Source organism: Poromitra crassiceps (genome assembly GCF_964638095.1).
Source record: "Poromitra crassiceps genome assembly, chromosome: 11".
Classification (NCBI taxonomy): domain Eukaryota; kingdom Metazoa; phylum Chordata; class Actinopteri; order Beryciformes; family Melamphaidae; genus Poromitra; species Poromitra crassiceps.
Window position 1 is genome coordinate 37125728 of NC_139643.1, and position 15598 is coordinate 37141325.

Genomic DNA, 15598 nt, shown 5'->3' on the forward strand with positions numbered 1-15598 from the left:
CTGTCAGTATTATCCTTTAATCTCCTCTCTATTTGCTCAGCACTACAAACTGCATTATCAACTGTCTTGTATTATGGATCCCCCCCCCATCTTGCTCATTGTCTTTTTCATGATGTCCTTTTGTCCTTGTCGCATCCTGTTCCCACAGACCCAGTCTGTCTCTGTACCCCCCTCCTCCTCTGCCTCAGTCTCTTCATCTCTTTAGCCCGACACGGGGCTTTGGCTGGCTGTCTGTGGCTGGTGGCGAGCGAATCGGCTCCGCTGAGCTGTTGGCCGTGCGGCATGGATATAAGCACCTGGCAACGCCTCTCTCCCTCTCATCTCTCCTGCGCTACCTGCCAGGACCAGCCTTGGCACATCTCGGCGCTTCCGCCAGTCCTTCAGATTCCTCCTCTGGCCTTCCCCCTTCCTCCCCGCTCCATCTGTGCCTCAGGAGCTCCCCCAAGGCACCTCCTCCCTCCTCCCTCTTCTGCCTCTCAGACAGCCAGCTCCTTCAGCTGCACACAGAGAGAGACAGCCAGCTCCTTCAGCTGCACACAGAGAGAGACAGCCAGCTCCTTCAGCTGCACACAGAGAGAGACAGCCAGCTCCTTCAGCTGCACACAGAGAGAGACAGCCAGCTCCTTCAGCTGCACACAGAGAGAGACAGCCAGCTCCTTCAGCTGCACACAGAGAGAGACAGCCAGCTCCTTCAGCTGCACACAGAGAGAGACAGTCGCAGGGAGTCGTACACCTCTTGTGGGTGGCAGCTGCTCGTTATTCTCTGTGTAAGATACAGCGGAGAGGAAGTTTTACATCTTTTGGGGGGCGGCAGCTGCTTGTTACTTCCTGATCAGGCGGGCATAGCTGCTGGAGAGCTCGTTATTTTCACCTGCACAGTTGATTGGGAACCCAACCCCCTTTCTTTAAACTCCGCCTCAAAGTCAGTGGAGCTTCAAGCTAACCATAACTAGAGACGGGGAAAAAAGATCAATAAAAGTCAGACATGGTGTGTGTGTGTGCGTGTGTGCGTGCGTGTTTCTGGCTACACTCTCTGGCAAGGAAGTGAAAACCACTTGCCATCTTCAGCGACGGCCGCTTCCCTCACCTGCATTTCGCCAAATCGATAGTAGGACATCTTGTACATGAGACAGTTGAGCAGCGTGGGCGAGCCGGCCTTGTCCACTCTGAACTCTCCCTGAGGAGTGAAGTAGTCGCTCTCCTGAAGGACACAAAGAGAGAGGAGGTACAGTCAGGAAGTAAGAAATGAAGAACATTTCAAGTGCCAGCTAGGACTCGCGGAGACGGATCCTAATGGAAAGTGTTGGGGGGGGGGGGGGGGGGGGGAGGTGCCTGGGAGTCTATGTATTGACCTTCTGTCTGTTTATGCCAAGTCTGGGGTCGCACTCATAAATTCAATTGCTAGCTTTGGGTTTGCTCCTATTCAAGCACATTTCTCATGGCCCAATGCTTCCAATGTGTCATAAAAAGCCTATTCAGGGAGAGGAGACGGGCCTGCAGATGCGTTGTTTACCTGAGCAAAGCAGCAGGAGCAAAGAATTATAGGGCAAGTGCCAGTCCTTGACAGTGGTGGAAAGCATGGGTGTGCTTGGCTTGATTTCAGAGAGGGTGGCTTCAAACACACACACACTCACCCTGATGTCCTTGGGGTGCTCTCCCTCTGCTATCCTGACCATCCACAGGAACTTGTTGATGTCGTCGCCCGAGTAGCCGATCACCCCTCCGAAGATGATCAGCACGTAGTCCACGTCCAGCGACCTCATGATGGTGTAGGCTGCACTCTCATTGGACGACATGGCTTTGCCCACCTAGGAAAGGCAGCAAGAGATGACACGACTGTTCTTAATTCACAGTGCCAGCAAGCTTGAATCGCCACTCCCAGCCAGCTTCCATACAAAAGAACCATAAGGAACATTCCTTTAGAGCAACCAAGGACATCTGTATGTTTATGAAGAGGTTGAATTGGTTTAAAGACCCCCTAAAGTCAAAATCTGTTTTTCTTCTTGTTCCTTCAGTTGGATGTCTGAGCTTCACTGTGCAGAATGATGTGTGTGCAGAGTTTGACACTAGAAGGCTGTTTCCACAATCGTCTGCTGAAAGTGGAAAGTTTCTCTGAGCTCACTGAAAAGGTGATTTCCAACAGGCATGATTCATGACATCACAGATACTGGAGCCAATTCCTGTCCAGTATTCAGCGGTTAAAGCCCTTGTTTGTATGCCGTGATTGGCTATTTATGTTCTAGATAAGATGACCCTGATCGGTTGCTTTGGAAGTGAGGCAGGAGGAGGGGGAAATAATTTTAATGATTTTAACAAGATAATTTTTTTTGGTGGGGGGCGGACACAATCAGACACAAATTATTATTGAAAGTAGAGTATTTTATATACATCTTAAAACATTACAGTGTAATGGGTCTTTAAGTTATATTATGTGTTAAGTCAAGTTTAAGTAGTTAAGTTAAGTTTCTGTTTTTATGGTGGTTGAAACTGCCACAGATGTGGTGCGGCCCTGTCAGGGACCTGTCACGGACCTGTCAGGGACCTGTCACGGACCTGTCAGGGATCACTCAGCCAGCAAATCCAAAGTGGCAGCATCGGGCTTCCTGCCGTAATGGCCTATCACACAGCTCTGTTTCACGTCACATGCTACTTCAAAACGTGGCATATCACACAGCTCTGTTTCACGTCACATGCTACTTCAAAACGTGGCCAACCGCAGACAAGTCAAGTGGTAAGAAACAGCAATTATTTAACAAGGATCTATCATACATTGTGTCTAATTCCATTTCCTTTGACAGATGCTGAAGACAGAGACATGGAGCAGGTAGACAGACTGAAGACAGAGACATGGAGCAGGTAGACAGACTGAAGACAGAGACATGGAGCAGGTAGACAGACAGAAGACAGAGACATGGAGCAGGTAGACAGACAGAAGACAGAGACATGGAGCAGGTAGACAGACAGAAGACAGAGACATGGAGCAGGTAGACAGACAGAAGACAGAGACATGGAGCAGGTAGACAGACAGAAGACAGAGACATGGAGCAGGTAGACAGACTGAAGACAGAGACATGGAGCAGGTAGACAGACAGAAGACAGAGACATGGAGCAGGTAGACAGACAGAAGAAGAGACGAGCCAAGGCACAGAAGTGCTATTAAAGACTTAGCAGAAAGACAAAACATCTCTGTGTTTGGAAAATCAAAACAAACCCAAAGAGTCTGACAGCAATTACTGTAACTGAAATCCCCCGACAGTGTGAATCCAATGGGAAGAGTTCAAGCAAATGAGATTATCTGGTTTGTTAGGAGGAACATTTTCATACAATATGGCAATTACATCGGAAATTCAAGACATTGAAGAGCTCGCTAAGCATCCCACGCCGACCCGAAGATACCACGTGTGTTATCCATGTGCATAAAGGAGAGAACTCACCAGCGCTATATGACTGTTGTTCCACGTATTGTTGTCTACTAGCGTCGTCCTGTTGGCCATTCCCGCTATTTGGTAGCCGTAGTCCCACCACGACATGACCCGCACATGCTCGTCTGTGTTCTGTCTCAGCCAATAGTAGGCCTCCCTGAAGTCATCCAGGATGTTGCGTGTCCTGTGGAAGAGAAACAAGGTTGACAGCTAACAGCCACGGCAGGGCGTATGGCTGCTGAGGCTATTAATATTTCAATTGCTTCGAATTAGGATGGCAACAACAGCTGAAAATAGAGCACTCGTGCATAATATAAATATATTATATTATATATATAATATATTGAGGGTAAAAAAACAATGAAAGAATGAAAGAAACATCAGACTGCTAATCACCCCCGGGCTATTTCCAGTAGTGGGATCTCATATCCTCATCCGGGGTCTGTGTCACCAACTCTCGTCAAGTCACACAGGCCAGCCGGCAGGAAAGTCTCACGGGACTTGACGAGAGTTGGTGACACAGACGCCGAATGAGGAAATGAGATCCCTGGTAAAGACTACTGGAAATAGCCCGGGGGTGATTTAGCAGTCTGATGTTTCTTTGGGGATCATATAATGACGATATGGGTAGAAAACGGGAAGAAAACTGTCTATTTACATGGAGGAACAGCACGCTGCCATGTGGCCCCAACGGAGCGCCATTCTAGGACTGGCTTGGACACTATTTATCTCAAAACAACGCCTAGGAGGCGCAAAATCGCTGCGGAGAACACTGGGTGAGTCATCAGATAATAATTAATGTGAGGAGAGGGCTCCAGGTAAAAAAAACAACGAAATTCTCCTTTAAGGGAAAGCAGCAGACATCAACCTGGGCAACCAATTAACTGTAAGTATGGAAATCATGCAGGTGTGTGTGCGCACGCGCGTGTGTTCGCGCTCACGTGTGTGTGTTTGCGTGTGCAAGATAAAATGACAAAAAGAAGCATTGTCTGAAAGCTGGCGTTTCATTAATATATGTATGAGTAGTTGCATCTACAGTAGCGTTTAGTCTTGGCCTTCAATGTTTCCTCTCTAATGGCTAAAGAGAATAATTACCGGTATGTCTGTAAAAAAAAAAAAACTCTCACAGAGAGAATAATACATTAGCGTTTTATAAATCCAGAGATGTTTTCTGTGACCCAGAAAACAACACAGGACGGAGCGATCCAGCTAACTGCATTATAAATGATCAAACAAAGCCAGTTGCACCTTGCGTGGCTCCCTGTGGTTAAATAGATTGTGTGCGTCAGTCATCTTCTCACCCGTCGTTGTTGTATGAGGCCAGCACCACGCTGGGACTGGAGTAGGCGTTGCTGGTGACCCAGGTGCAGTGGACGGCAAACATCATGAGCAGCATCAACATCAGCATGGTGACTATAGACTTGATGTTGGGACCCAAACCCTCCTCGGCTTTCTCCTGCTCCGACACGTGTTTGCGCACCTTGCCGGCCTGCGGGGGGAGACAAACTCTAGTATGACGGACAGCAAAAGCCTGTAGCATTTCCACACACATGGATGAATTATTCAGCGGGAATGAATGATTGACTGAAGGAAATGACCGCGGTGTCCTAGAGCGTCCTCGAGTATTCTATATGATCTGAAGAGAGGCGGCCCAGGATTCTTAGATAACGTGACGAGTTCATATTATTTTAGACAGGCAGCAGCAGAGCCTTAGAAAAGGTGTAGGAGAACTCTGGTGCTGCACAATGGAAACATGATTCTTCTCCATCACTTGCAATTACTAGTTCTGACCCCTCAATCCCCGGCTGACAGAGAGTCAAGAGAAGAAATCACGTTTGATCTCTTCCAACAAGTGAGATGTTAATAGGAATTGATTACCGACACGCTGAACCTTTTCTCCTGGTCCGACTCTGACCTCGAACCATCACCTACTGTATTAAGTCAGAGGAAGAGGCCCTTGAGCAGGGCACTTAAGCCCAAGTCTCTCCATGGATGTGACAACAAGACTAAAATGATACGTCTGTAAGAGGGCTGAATGTGTCTTTCAATATGTAATGCAAATTGACAGCTACAACAGAATGTAGCATTAAAACCCTCAGGAACAAGGGCCATACTGGAGAATGCAATGCTTGGCACACTGGCATGCTAACAGTTGAATTTGCACTTTGATTAAAATACTTGAGGCAGCATGTATTAACAGGGAAGCCATCAAGCATAGCCAAGAAACGGTGGATTTCTGCAACACTGCATTTTCTCTGCCAGTGTCGGGCAGCAAGGTGGTGGAACGAGTGGTAGACTTGTCACAAAAACCAACAATGACAATATCGACAATATATACATTCATTCAACTTGATAAACCTTCACCTACGTATGTGTTACAGTATGCAAGCTCAAATTCCAATTTCAACGGCACAGACGGCACAGACTGAATGATATACTGTAGCTACAAGAAGAGAGAGAGAGACTGGAATAGACTGCTGCAGTCTGCTGTCAAGAGCCAGACTGCAGCTCAGTTAGTTCAGCGGTTGACAGTCCACCACATTTTTGAACTGGATCCCAGACTAGTCCATCTCAACTGGTTGACAAAACTGGTGCCAGGAGTGAAATATGGAATTATTATAGCTTACAGAGCTGACAAAGATGGACACCCCAACTGACATCAAATCTGAAGCAGTGACTGGTGGACTGGTGGTGTTCGCTAACATTGTTGGAAGGGCTTTTCTTGTTTGCCATGGAAACGTGGTCATTTCATATCACATTTTTAAGATATTCAACTTAGCACTGGTATCAAAGTCACAATTCCGGCAACAAAAACACAAATGAGCAGCAAAACCGCCCTTCGACCGGACAAGCCGGATTCAAGCATCAGTGTTTGTTCTGCATCCGAGCCTGCACACTGACCTCTCTGCGGATGGAGAGTGGGCCAAAAGAAGAATTTCCTCACTCAGATCAATACTGCTTCGCATTATTATGACATTAATCGAGCACAAACGGTCCATGTGCGAGTCTGAGGTCCGCTTTGTCGCGCTCATCGTTTCGCTCCTCTCCTGACCTTGTCGTAGAGATTCCCGGAGTTCCTCTTGTCGTCCTCGTCGCTGCTGTCCTCGGCGGGCGGACTCTCCCTCTTCATGTCGTCCCCCAGGTAGTGCTCGAAGACGCTGGAGAAGGCCACCGCCGACAGCATGCACACCACCGGGGTCAGGGTCAGCATCAGGCGCACCATCACGCCGGCAAAGTAGACCGCGCTGATGGCGTACAGCGCCACTGGAGGGCAGTAGAGAGAGAGGAGGGGAGGAGAGGGCGTGGGTGAAAGGTGTGGAGAGAGGGAGAGAGGGGGGAAAGGAAGGAGGTTAGAGGGGCGGTAGAACGAGAGAAAAGAAAGGGAGCAGAGAGCGAGAGGACGAGATAGAGAGACATGGAAAAGAGATTGCGTTGTGTAAGTAATCAGTCGATGGTTAGCATTTCGCCCTTGCACACTGCCTACCTGGCTCAACAGGTGCGTGGCTAATCGATAGCATTAACAAGCTGATTAAGTTCAAGGGAGAACAAATCACACTGCTGAAGGACCGGGGATGTGTCGGCCAAAAGTTCTCTGCCCTTAATCTAAGGCCATCTTAACTCATTCTCTGCCAAAGACGTACCCGGACGTACTTTTAACAATGGCGTTCTGTGCCAAAGACGTACTCGGACGTACTTTCATGTTTTGGCTGTTTACATTACATCAGACACTTTCCCAGCCTGTGACATTGTTTCAAGTCAAACTGATAAAAGGAACCCGCTAGTTTAGTATTTATGGGTGGAGCCTGTGGTCGAAACAGAGTCCGATCCAGAGTTCTCGGCTGGCGACGATGGCGAGGAAGACGCCAGCGTTTTTGTTATTGCTCCACGACGGAGCGCCATGGCGACGAAGGCTCCCCTTCACAGCGTTCTGACAGATGAATCGGAGGAGGAGAAATGGGTGCCACTTGGAGAGAGCGATGACGATGGTAAAAAGTAGCCTATTTTTTGTATCGCGTTTGAGATGAAATGATCACACACACAACATTCGAGTATAATTGTCACGCATTGTTTATAACTTATGCCGCCGGCATGACTCGCTTCACGTTTCCTCTTGCCAGCTCTCCCTCTCAAGGGAGAGCTCTATCACACTCAAGGGAGGGGGAATCACATGGATACGTCAAACGCGTCAAACCGTGTCACACACCCGTCCCCAGCAACCAAGGCGAAACATGTGTCACATAAACATTTCAAAGTTTACAGCACTAACGTAGCTATTGTGTGATCTTCTGTGCTAACAGAGGTGAGAGGTAACGTGACAGCAGGTAACGTTACAGCACTCGTTATTCCTGTGTGTGTGTGTGTGTGTGTGAGAGAGAGAGAGAGTGTGTGAGTGTGACCACATAAGGGTTCGTTCCATTTGTTTATGCTTTTATCAAGCTAAGCTAAAAATCCACATGGCAACTGTAAAATACATTCTCTTATTTTTTATTTTTTATTTATTTATTTGGGAAAACAAATACTGTATATGTCTGATGTGTCACTGAGGCAAAAAATAAAAGGCTCAAAAGAGAGTTCTGCTTGAAACGGTGTCCTTCACTAAAAACCTCTTTTTCTCATATTTCTGTCCAAAGGAGGGCATTTTTAGTGAAAACAAGCTAACTTCCACTGCTTGTAACTAAACAAGGAAACATGGGAGAGTTTCAGTTTTTTACAAGGGGTAAGAAGAGAGTCTCTGCTTTATTGTGAGATATGTTGTGTAATTTTATTCCTAGCACAGAATATTCTGTGGGTCCTGGAAGATCAGGAAATATGCTCAAAATCCTGGCACTGGGAGCACACAGACCGAAATGACCCTGGCAGAGAATGAGTTAATCTGTTCACATAAAGTTTTTTTTTTATTATTAATGGACTGAGAAGTCAAACCCCCTTAGTGTCTTTTCCCTTTACTGAGAGGGAAGGAAAGATGAGAGGGAATATACCAGGGGACACGCGGGACAGGAGAGACTACAGCAGACGTGTGGAACGGATCTCAGACCAGCGAGCATTCTTTCGATTGCAGAGGGAGGATTTCTGAATCATTACACCATCTCTGGGCATGTTTCATAAGACTTTTGATGTACTATATTAACACAAATCATGCATGATAATCATCATTATGTTCATTATGCTATTTATGGATGGGACGCTAAGCTTAAGACATGATACGATTCAATGACAACAAAGTTAAATGACAACGCAGTCTGTGCAGAACTACGTTTATTTCTGAGCCACAAATAGTATTTAAAAAAAAAAATTTTTACAAAGTGCAAATAACAATTTGGATGGAGAGCTTGTGAGATTGTTATGGGCAAGCCGTCTCATTTGTGATTTCATACTACAGAAGAATAAATGGAGCTAATATTGTGAAATATTATCTGTATTTTTCGCAGTAACCACAAGACAATCGTTAGTGAAAGGACAACCTGAGTTAAAGTGATGGACAGATCTAATGAATGGCACGATGACGCTGAAATTTTGAATCGTTATGCTCAGAAAAACAACGGTGTTCTGAATTTCAATAACAATTTTCATACCGAAAACTCGCTCGTCATTGATATTCTTGATGCAGAACCAGAGGCCTGCCGGGAAGGTGCAGACCAGGATGTGCAGGTCGAAGAAGAAGGAGACCCATGTGGTGGGCTGGTGTTCCGACACCGACGCGATGATGGGGATGTGGATCTTCGCATAGCTGGAGAGAGAGAGAGAGAGAGAGAGAGAGAGAGAGAGAGAGAGAGAGAGAGAGAGAGAGAGAGAGAGAGAGAGAGAGAGAGAGAGAGAGAGAGCAGATGTGATTTATGTTAGTATGAGAGCAGCAGGCATGTTAAGACAAATTATAAAATGCAACCTCCTACAGTAATTAAGTGTAAAATTTGGGGGAAGACAGGGGGGGCGGAGAAGAGTGAGTGGGGTAATTTACCTTTGGCATCCCCATGGTAAAATATGAACAAATCTAACACAAGAGATGAGTAATGTTATTTTAGCTTTTATTTCCTCATCTGTGTAAGCCTGGTTTATTCACTAATGGTGGCTTGTTGTGCAGCAGTTTGCGTTATAGATATTTCTCATGTGTGTGTGTGTGTTGTAATTACAGCTGGGAGAGGGAAAACACACAGCACATTAAGGAAAGAGTAACAGCCTCTTAAGGAGAGGAAGAAAAGTCCATCTCAAACTGCTTCAGTCAGCAAACAGAGGGGGGAGGAGAGAGAGAGAATTGATCGGCTTTTATTGCTGAAAAATCAGACGCGCTGCGGCGCATTTGGAGAGCACACGGTGCTGTACGGAATGAAGACATCGGCCCGATGGATAAGCTATCCTCTACGTGTTTCCCCTTTGGGACGGCGCAGGTTTATTTGCAGCCCTCTTAGAGAAACACACACTCGATTTATCAACCGCTCCCACTGATGGTCGAGAGTGTGAAGGTCAGTGGGGCTTACCCGGTGTCCCAGAGCGAGTAGAAGCGGCCACTCCACGGAGCGATGTAGCCTACAAAACACACACACACACACACACAAACACACACACACAGAATCAATACAGAACAACAGAGCGCTACCTACTATCAGAACCTCAGAGTGTGTCTGTAGGGTTCGACTGCGTGTGTGTGTCAGAATATGTCGATGTTTTGAGTTTGTTTTAACAGTCTTTGAGCACCAGAGGTGTGTGGATAAGATGAGTCAGCCTCGGCAACGTATACTAAAAATCACTTTAAAATACCTCCCTGTATTTCTCAAAACGTGAAGGCATTCGTTGCCCTGTCCGACGTGGCAAAACCTGGCTATCTGCTACCTGATGCAGGTTTCAAAAGAAGGAGAAGAAGAAGAAGAATTTGGCAAATACTAACTGAGCTATAGGCCTGGGATTCATGTAGAATAGAGCTTGCCCGAGGACAACACAATCTAGTCTACATTTCAGTCTGCCCGGCTCACCGTGTAGAACAAAACTGAAAGACACGACATGAATTAACAACATGGTAATTCAGATGTAATGTTATCTGAGAGCGTTGGTGTGTAGACCTTAAGTATATAATAACAGGCTTTGTGCAGGTCTATTAAAGCGACTGAGCCGAGTAAAGCAGAACCTTCGGCATTTCAAACCATGAATAAAGTCCCAGCAGGAGAACGTGTCAATGTTGAAAATATATTCCATTGATGGTGCTTAATTACTGGGATTGACTTCTTTTATTAATGAAACTGAAAGCAAACTGCAAATTAGAGCGCACAGTTTGGCTAATATGAGCTTTGATCTCAGAGCATTTCAGCTCCGAGTCTGAACACACAGACGCACACACGCTCTGGCATTCTCATGTGTTAAATTGTGTGATGTGTCTGTACTCAAATTCTATCTGTATTACATCTTTTGTTGCACTCTAAAACACATTGTGACAAACCCGTTTAATAATCATCATATAAATAATGTAAGCACTTTTCTAAACAGAAATTGCAAAGCACTTTAAAACGCCAATGAAAACAACCCAACAAAAGTGAGAAAGGAGCCTTAGGGGGAGCCGAAAAGAAAAATGGAAAATATATTCAGGGACAAAGTTCATCCAGCCTGGCTCTGCTGCTCACCATGCTTCAACCAAATCGGGGAGTCAAAAATAGCATCTCAAAGTTCACAGTTGTGACTAGGAGGCACTCAGGCAACAACTGAACTGAACAGTTGTCTAACTTTTTTGGTCATCTTTTTTCGTCTGGGTTTGATTTCCTGACAAAATAGCATGTGCATGAAATGCTGAACGCCGTCTATCAGCCAACTTGGGATTTCTGGATGTCCGACTTTCCCACTGAACACGGCATGAATAGCTTTGGCATCATGTGAAATGGCCAAAATCCCAAATCGCCGCCAAAATCAACTGATGGTTGAGCCAAGAACACTCTGTCCAGTGTCCAACAAATCCCAGTCACATCTGCTGCAACTTCCATCTCACACATCTACATCCATATCAAACAGACGAGTGAAAACATCACTTCCTTCCTACATCGTTAGCACGGCTAATAAAACCATATCAAACTAATTAAGTGATAAGATGAGCCGGCTTAACACTGGCACTCAAAGACTGGACTAGGACAAATTGCAGGTATACCTGACAATAAATATAGTCTAAAAAAATGGCAGCAGCTGAAACTTTTACACATTATTTTAGGAAGATGATCCGACAGCCTCATTAAGAACCTCAATTTAATCAGCTTTACGACATCACAGCACCTCGCACATTTGCCTCGACTTAATTTAATTTTCGCATTTTATTACAGTGAAAGACCTTCGTTTCTGAGTCATTTGCACATTCAAAGTCAGGCACGACAAAAATAAAGCTAAGAGGGAGTCGCTTTGTAGGAGTGTGTTTACATGCACACAGATATCCTGACTGTTTTGGGGAGACAAAAATATGACCCTTATTTTGTATGTTTGTACAGGTAAAATTGGATCCCGTCTCCCGACAGCCGAGATAAGCTCGTATCCAGACTCCTGTATCACCAAAATAAGATGAGCTCGTATCCAGACTCCTGTATCACCAAAATAAGATACCTGGGAGATGCTGATAGAAGACAGCTGCCGAGGCCCTGTGTGTGCACCTCACAGTGAGCTGTTTCCATGGTAATACTCTCAGTGTTGTCTCTTTATATAAATGCATGATAGTCATGAGAACATAATGTCCATAAGGGAGTTAATCTATAATAAGATCTTAACACAGATGAATTATCTGGATCGTTCTGTGCATTCTCAACACTAACAGACATATTATTGAGTACAGGACTAACACCTTTTCCACGCTTTAAGACCTGATGCAGCATTTGCGTTGTTCTCCCTTTTCGTTAACCCTTTCAGCAATGATCATTTATACACTATCCCTAGGGTTTTAGACGGTTGTTTCAAACGCGACTTCAGTTTTAGAATGCTTTTCTAGAGGGTGCCTTAGATCTTAATGGGGTAAGAAATCCATATTTTCAGATATTACTGTCATTTCTTGGTTGACTAGATTTGAGCTTGTTTTCAATTAATAGTATGCTGATGAATGAGTCATCTCACCGTTAACCAAAGCAAGTCAATCTACAACTGAGTGAGAAGTATTGCTGAGAGGGACAAACATTAACACAACATCACATAACAGCGGATCTACAATTAATACAAATTATGAAAAGTCACATCAGGACTAAACTCTTCAATATTTTTTTTGGACCGTTTGTGCAAATCCCAAACTTTGCAAGAACCGGAAAGAACAAAAACAAATGTTCACACATTTTCAGACCACCCAGAGGTGCGTTATCACTGTGCGGGTAAAGCTTTACGCACCTGTGTATGTGAGATAGATAACGGTGAGGAAGACCACGCCGGCGGCAAGAGACACTCCCAGGAGGAAGAGGGTCTGGAACTCCTGCCTGGTCAGCCTGTCCTTCAGGTACTGCAGGAAGGCGTAGGCCTGGAGAAGAGCAAACACACCTAGGGGGGAAGACACACACACACACACACAAACACACACACACACAGACACACACACACACACAACAGAATGAGCGAGCATACAAAGGAAAGGAAACTCTCAGAGAATATTTGAGAAAGGCGTGATTCATTGTGCCTCCCGCGGCGTGTGAAGCAGCTTTACTTTAGACGCTAAGAAGCAGAGGAAATTTTTGATTAAGCGGTGCACGATAGCGCCTCCGGCTGGCCATGCGGATGTGAATGACAAACACTACGGGGGAACATCTTCTGAATGTATGATGTTCTTCCTTCTCTCTTTCTTGCCACCTTCCCTCAAACGCTTTCACTTGCTCGCTTTCTTTTCCTCAACCTCGTCCTCACCGTGTGTCTCCTTCCACGCCGGGTGAATTTTAACGATAATCGACGAGAGGCTCAGTTTCCCTCCCTTTCGTCAGCCTCACTTCCCTTGAAAAACTTTGTGTAAAATCGCCCGAATCCTCCCGCTAGCCCTGCGGCGCGCGCCCACTGCGGGTGTCAACCATTTCCAAGGTGAAAGCCCTGCCTGCTGGTGCTAACACGCTTGTCACTCTGCGTGCCACCCTGCTCGCCCGCCTCAGGGGCTGACATCTCCGTTGATACCCAGAGGTCCACGGCTCTGTCAATCTCTCGCCCGTCTCCCGCTGTGCTCCCTGAGCGCCAGCGCCAGATGTTCTGAGCAGCTGCTACTCTGGCGACAGAAAAACACACTTGCCCTTTGAGAGAGAGAGAGAGGGAGAGGGAGAGGCGAGCAGAGATGGTTCCTGGCGGTGACGGCTTTGGTGTATTCCTCAAAGCTTCTCGTCGTGCCGTCTGTGTGTTGTCGACACCCAGGGAAACGGGCGCACTTCGCTGCACGCCGCCTGCTGCGGTGAAGTGTTAAAGAGGATTCTCAAGAAGGTGACGTCTACCTCCCTGACGCTGCCAACAGCGGTCCTTTCTCCTCTCCTCTCACAGTCTGGATGCAAATGAACACAAGAGACGTGCACGTGCAAAACGCACGCACCCATCCGTGCTGTCGGAGAGCAGATGGGCCCAGTCTTGAGGGGCGAAACTGAACAAGCTTTAATAAACTACCCACCAGCCTGAGATGAAAAGTACTTAAAGTGATAAAACCCATATGGGGCGTCTTCGTGATTTTAATTTTGTAAAACGTATTCCGAGAAGCTCCTGTGTGCCCCCATTGGAGAAGCGCATGCACCAAATGGTTGATGTGAAGTACTTTGTGAACTTCAGCGGTGCAGCCTGGACTGTTCTCCCGTGTTGTGACATCGTTTTGCTGGTAGTGATTAGAGAGTCAGGACATGGAGGTTGCGTGTTGATGACCTCAGACATGAACCTGTGCCTGTCATCATGTTGTGACAGGGTGGCCGAGTGGTTCGAGACACTGACACACAACGGAACGTTTGTGTGATCAATCCCTGCAACTGCAAGAGCCAATGAATCCTGTCAGGAGTGTCCTTGTGTACGACACAGTGAACCCAGAACTGCTCAATCACTGCAAGTTGCTCGAGATAAGCGTTGGCTAAACACATAAAAGGTAAAAAAAAAAAAAAGTATAAAAGTAACTGAAGGTAGCAGCAAATAACTTTTTTGCCGGTGCTCCAGGCAAACAGAAATGTACTCAAGTCATTGTGAAAGTAGATTTTAGAGTAGTAGAACTGGTAACCGACACAAAACTTTATCTTTCCACCGTGCTGAGAAGTTTTAAGTTATTGCGTCATCAATCAGGGAACCCAGAGTCTATCAGTCCGACGACTAAAAACACTCTGGAACAGACGGCCCATATTTCAGGGTTTCCGGTGTTGAGCGGATACAGTATGTCCACCCCAAGACTTCCGCTTCAGTCATTGTTTACAGTCCGACCTCTCATCATTATTGCAGCTATATATTATTATATATATAATAATATATAATAATATTATATATTATATATATTATGATGGCCAAAATGCCGTCTGGATCTAAAACATCTACAATCGATCAGTTCCAACTCTGTTCTTTGCGTCAATCGGACTGTAAACAATGACGGCAGCGCACAGAAGAGGAAGTCCTGGCACGGACATATTATCTGCTCAACACCAGAAACCCTGAAATATCGCCCGTCTGTGATCTGGGTGCCCAGATTGTTGCGTCACACGCTGGAAAATCAGGTCACTTAGCAAAGGACTTGTTTTTCAGAGATGACCGATAGCATGTGAATGCAAGGTCAGTTACAGCACGGTGTCACTCGGGAGGCAGAGGGGGCGGGACTTACCTGCCGCTGCCATGTGTTCGCTGGTCCTGATTGGCTGGAAGCCCACGAAAGGGATCTGCATTGACAGTACGAGGCCCATGATGTAGAAAGTGCTGTAAGCTGTGATGACAGGAGAGGCGGAGGGAGGGAGGGAGGGAGAAAGGTGAAAAAAGAGAGAGACGGGAAGGGAAAGAGACAAAGAGAAAAGCAAAGAAGATAAGAAACTGAACAATCAAAATAAACTATTGAACTCTACCTTCCATTCTATGCCACCATTCCAGGTTGGGTCCTGCTGAGGGAAAGCATCAGCGCAGAGGTATTTAAAGCCCATTGATTTTCACTGTTGCGCTTCAGAGGGAGTAAATCCAAAACACCTCATCTGAAGTTATTTACTGAGAAAATGGGAGCTGGTGCAGAACGGCGCGGGGGGGGGGGGGGGCTGAGTGAG

At 46.1% G+C, this 15598-nt stretch overlaps 1 protein-coding gene across 1 annotated transcript in view; it reads right to left on the bottom strand.

Annotated features, from left to right (window-relative positions):
• Positions 1–15598, bottom strand: part of LOC310785335 (dolichyl-diphosphooligosaccharide--protein glycosyltransferase subunit STT3B) — a 112130-nt gene that overhangs the window by 6254 nt on the left and 90278 nt on the right. Inside the window, exons 6-14 of the mRNA XM_083646370.1 lie at positions 15172–15270; positions 12753–12899; positions 9896–9944; positions 8996–9150; positions 6475–6686; positions 4724–4911; positions 3435–3606; positions 1635–1808; positions 1088–1201 (exon numbers count right to left, since the gene is read on the bottom strand). Coding sequence (XP_083502496.1) covers positions 1088–1201; positions 1635–1808; positions 3435–3606; positions 4724–4911; positions 6475–6686; positions 8996–9150; positions 9896–9944; positions 12753–12899; positions 15172–15270 — 1310 coding nt within the window. The remainder of the gene's footprint in view (positions 1–1087; positions 1202–1634; positions 1809–3434; positions 3607–4723; positions 4912–6474; positions 6687–8995; positions 9151–9895; positions 9945–12752; positions 12900–15171; positions 15271–15598) is intronic.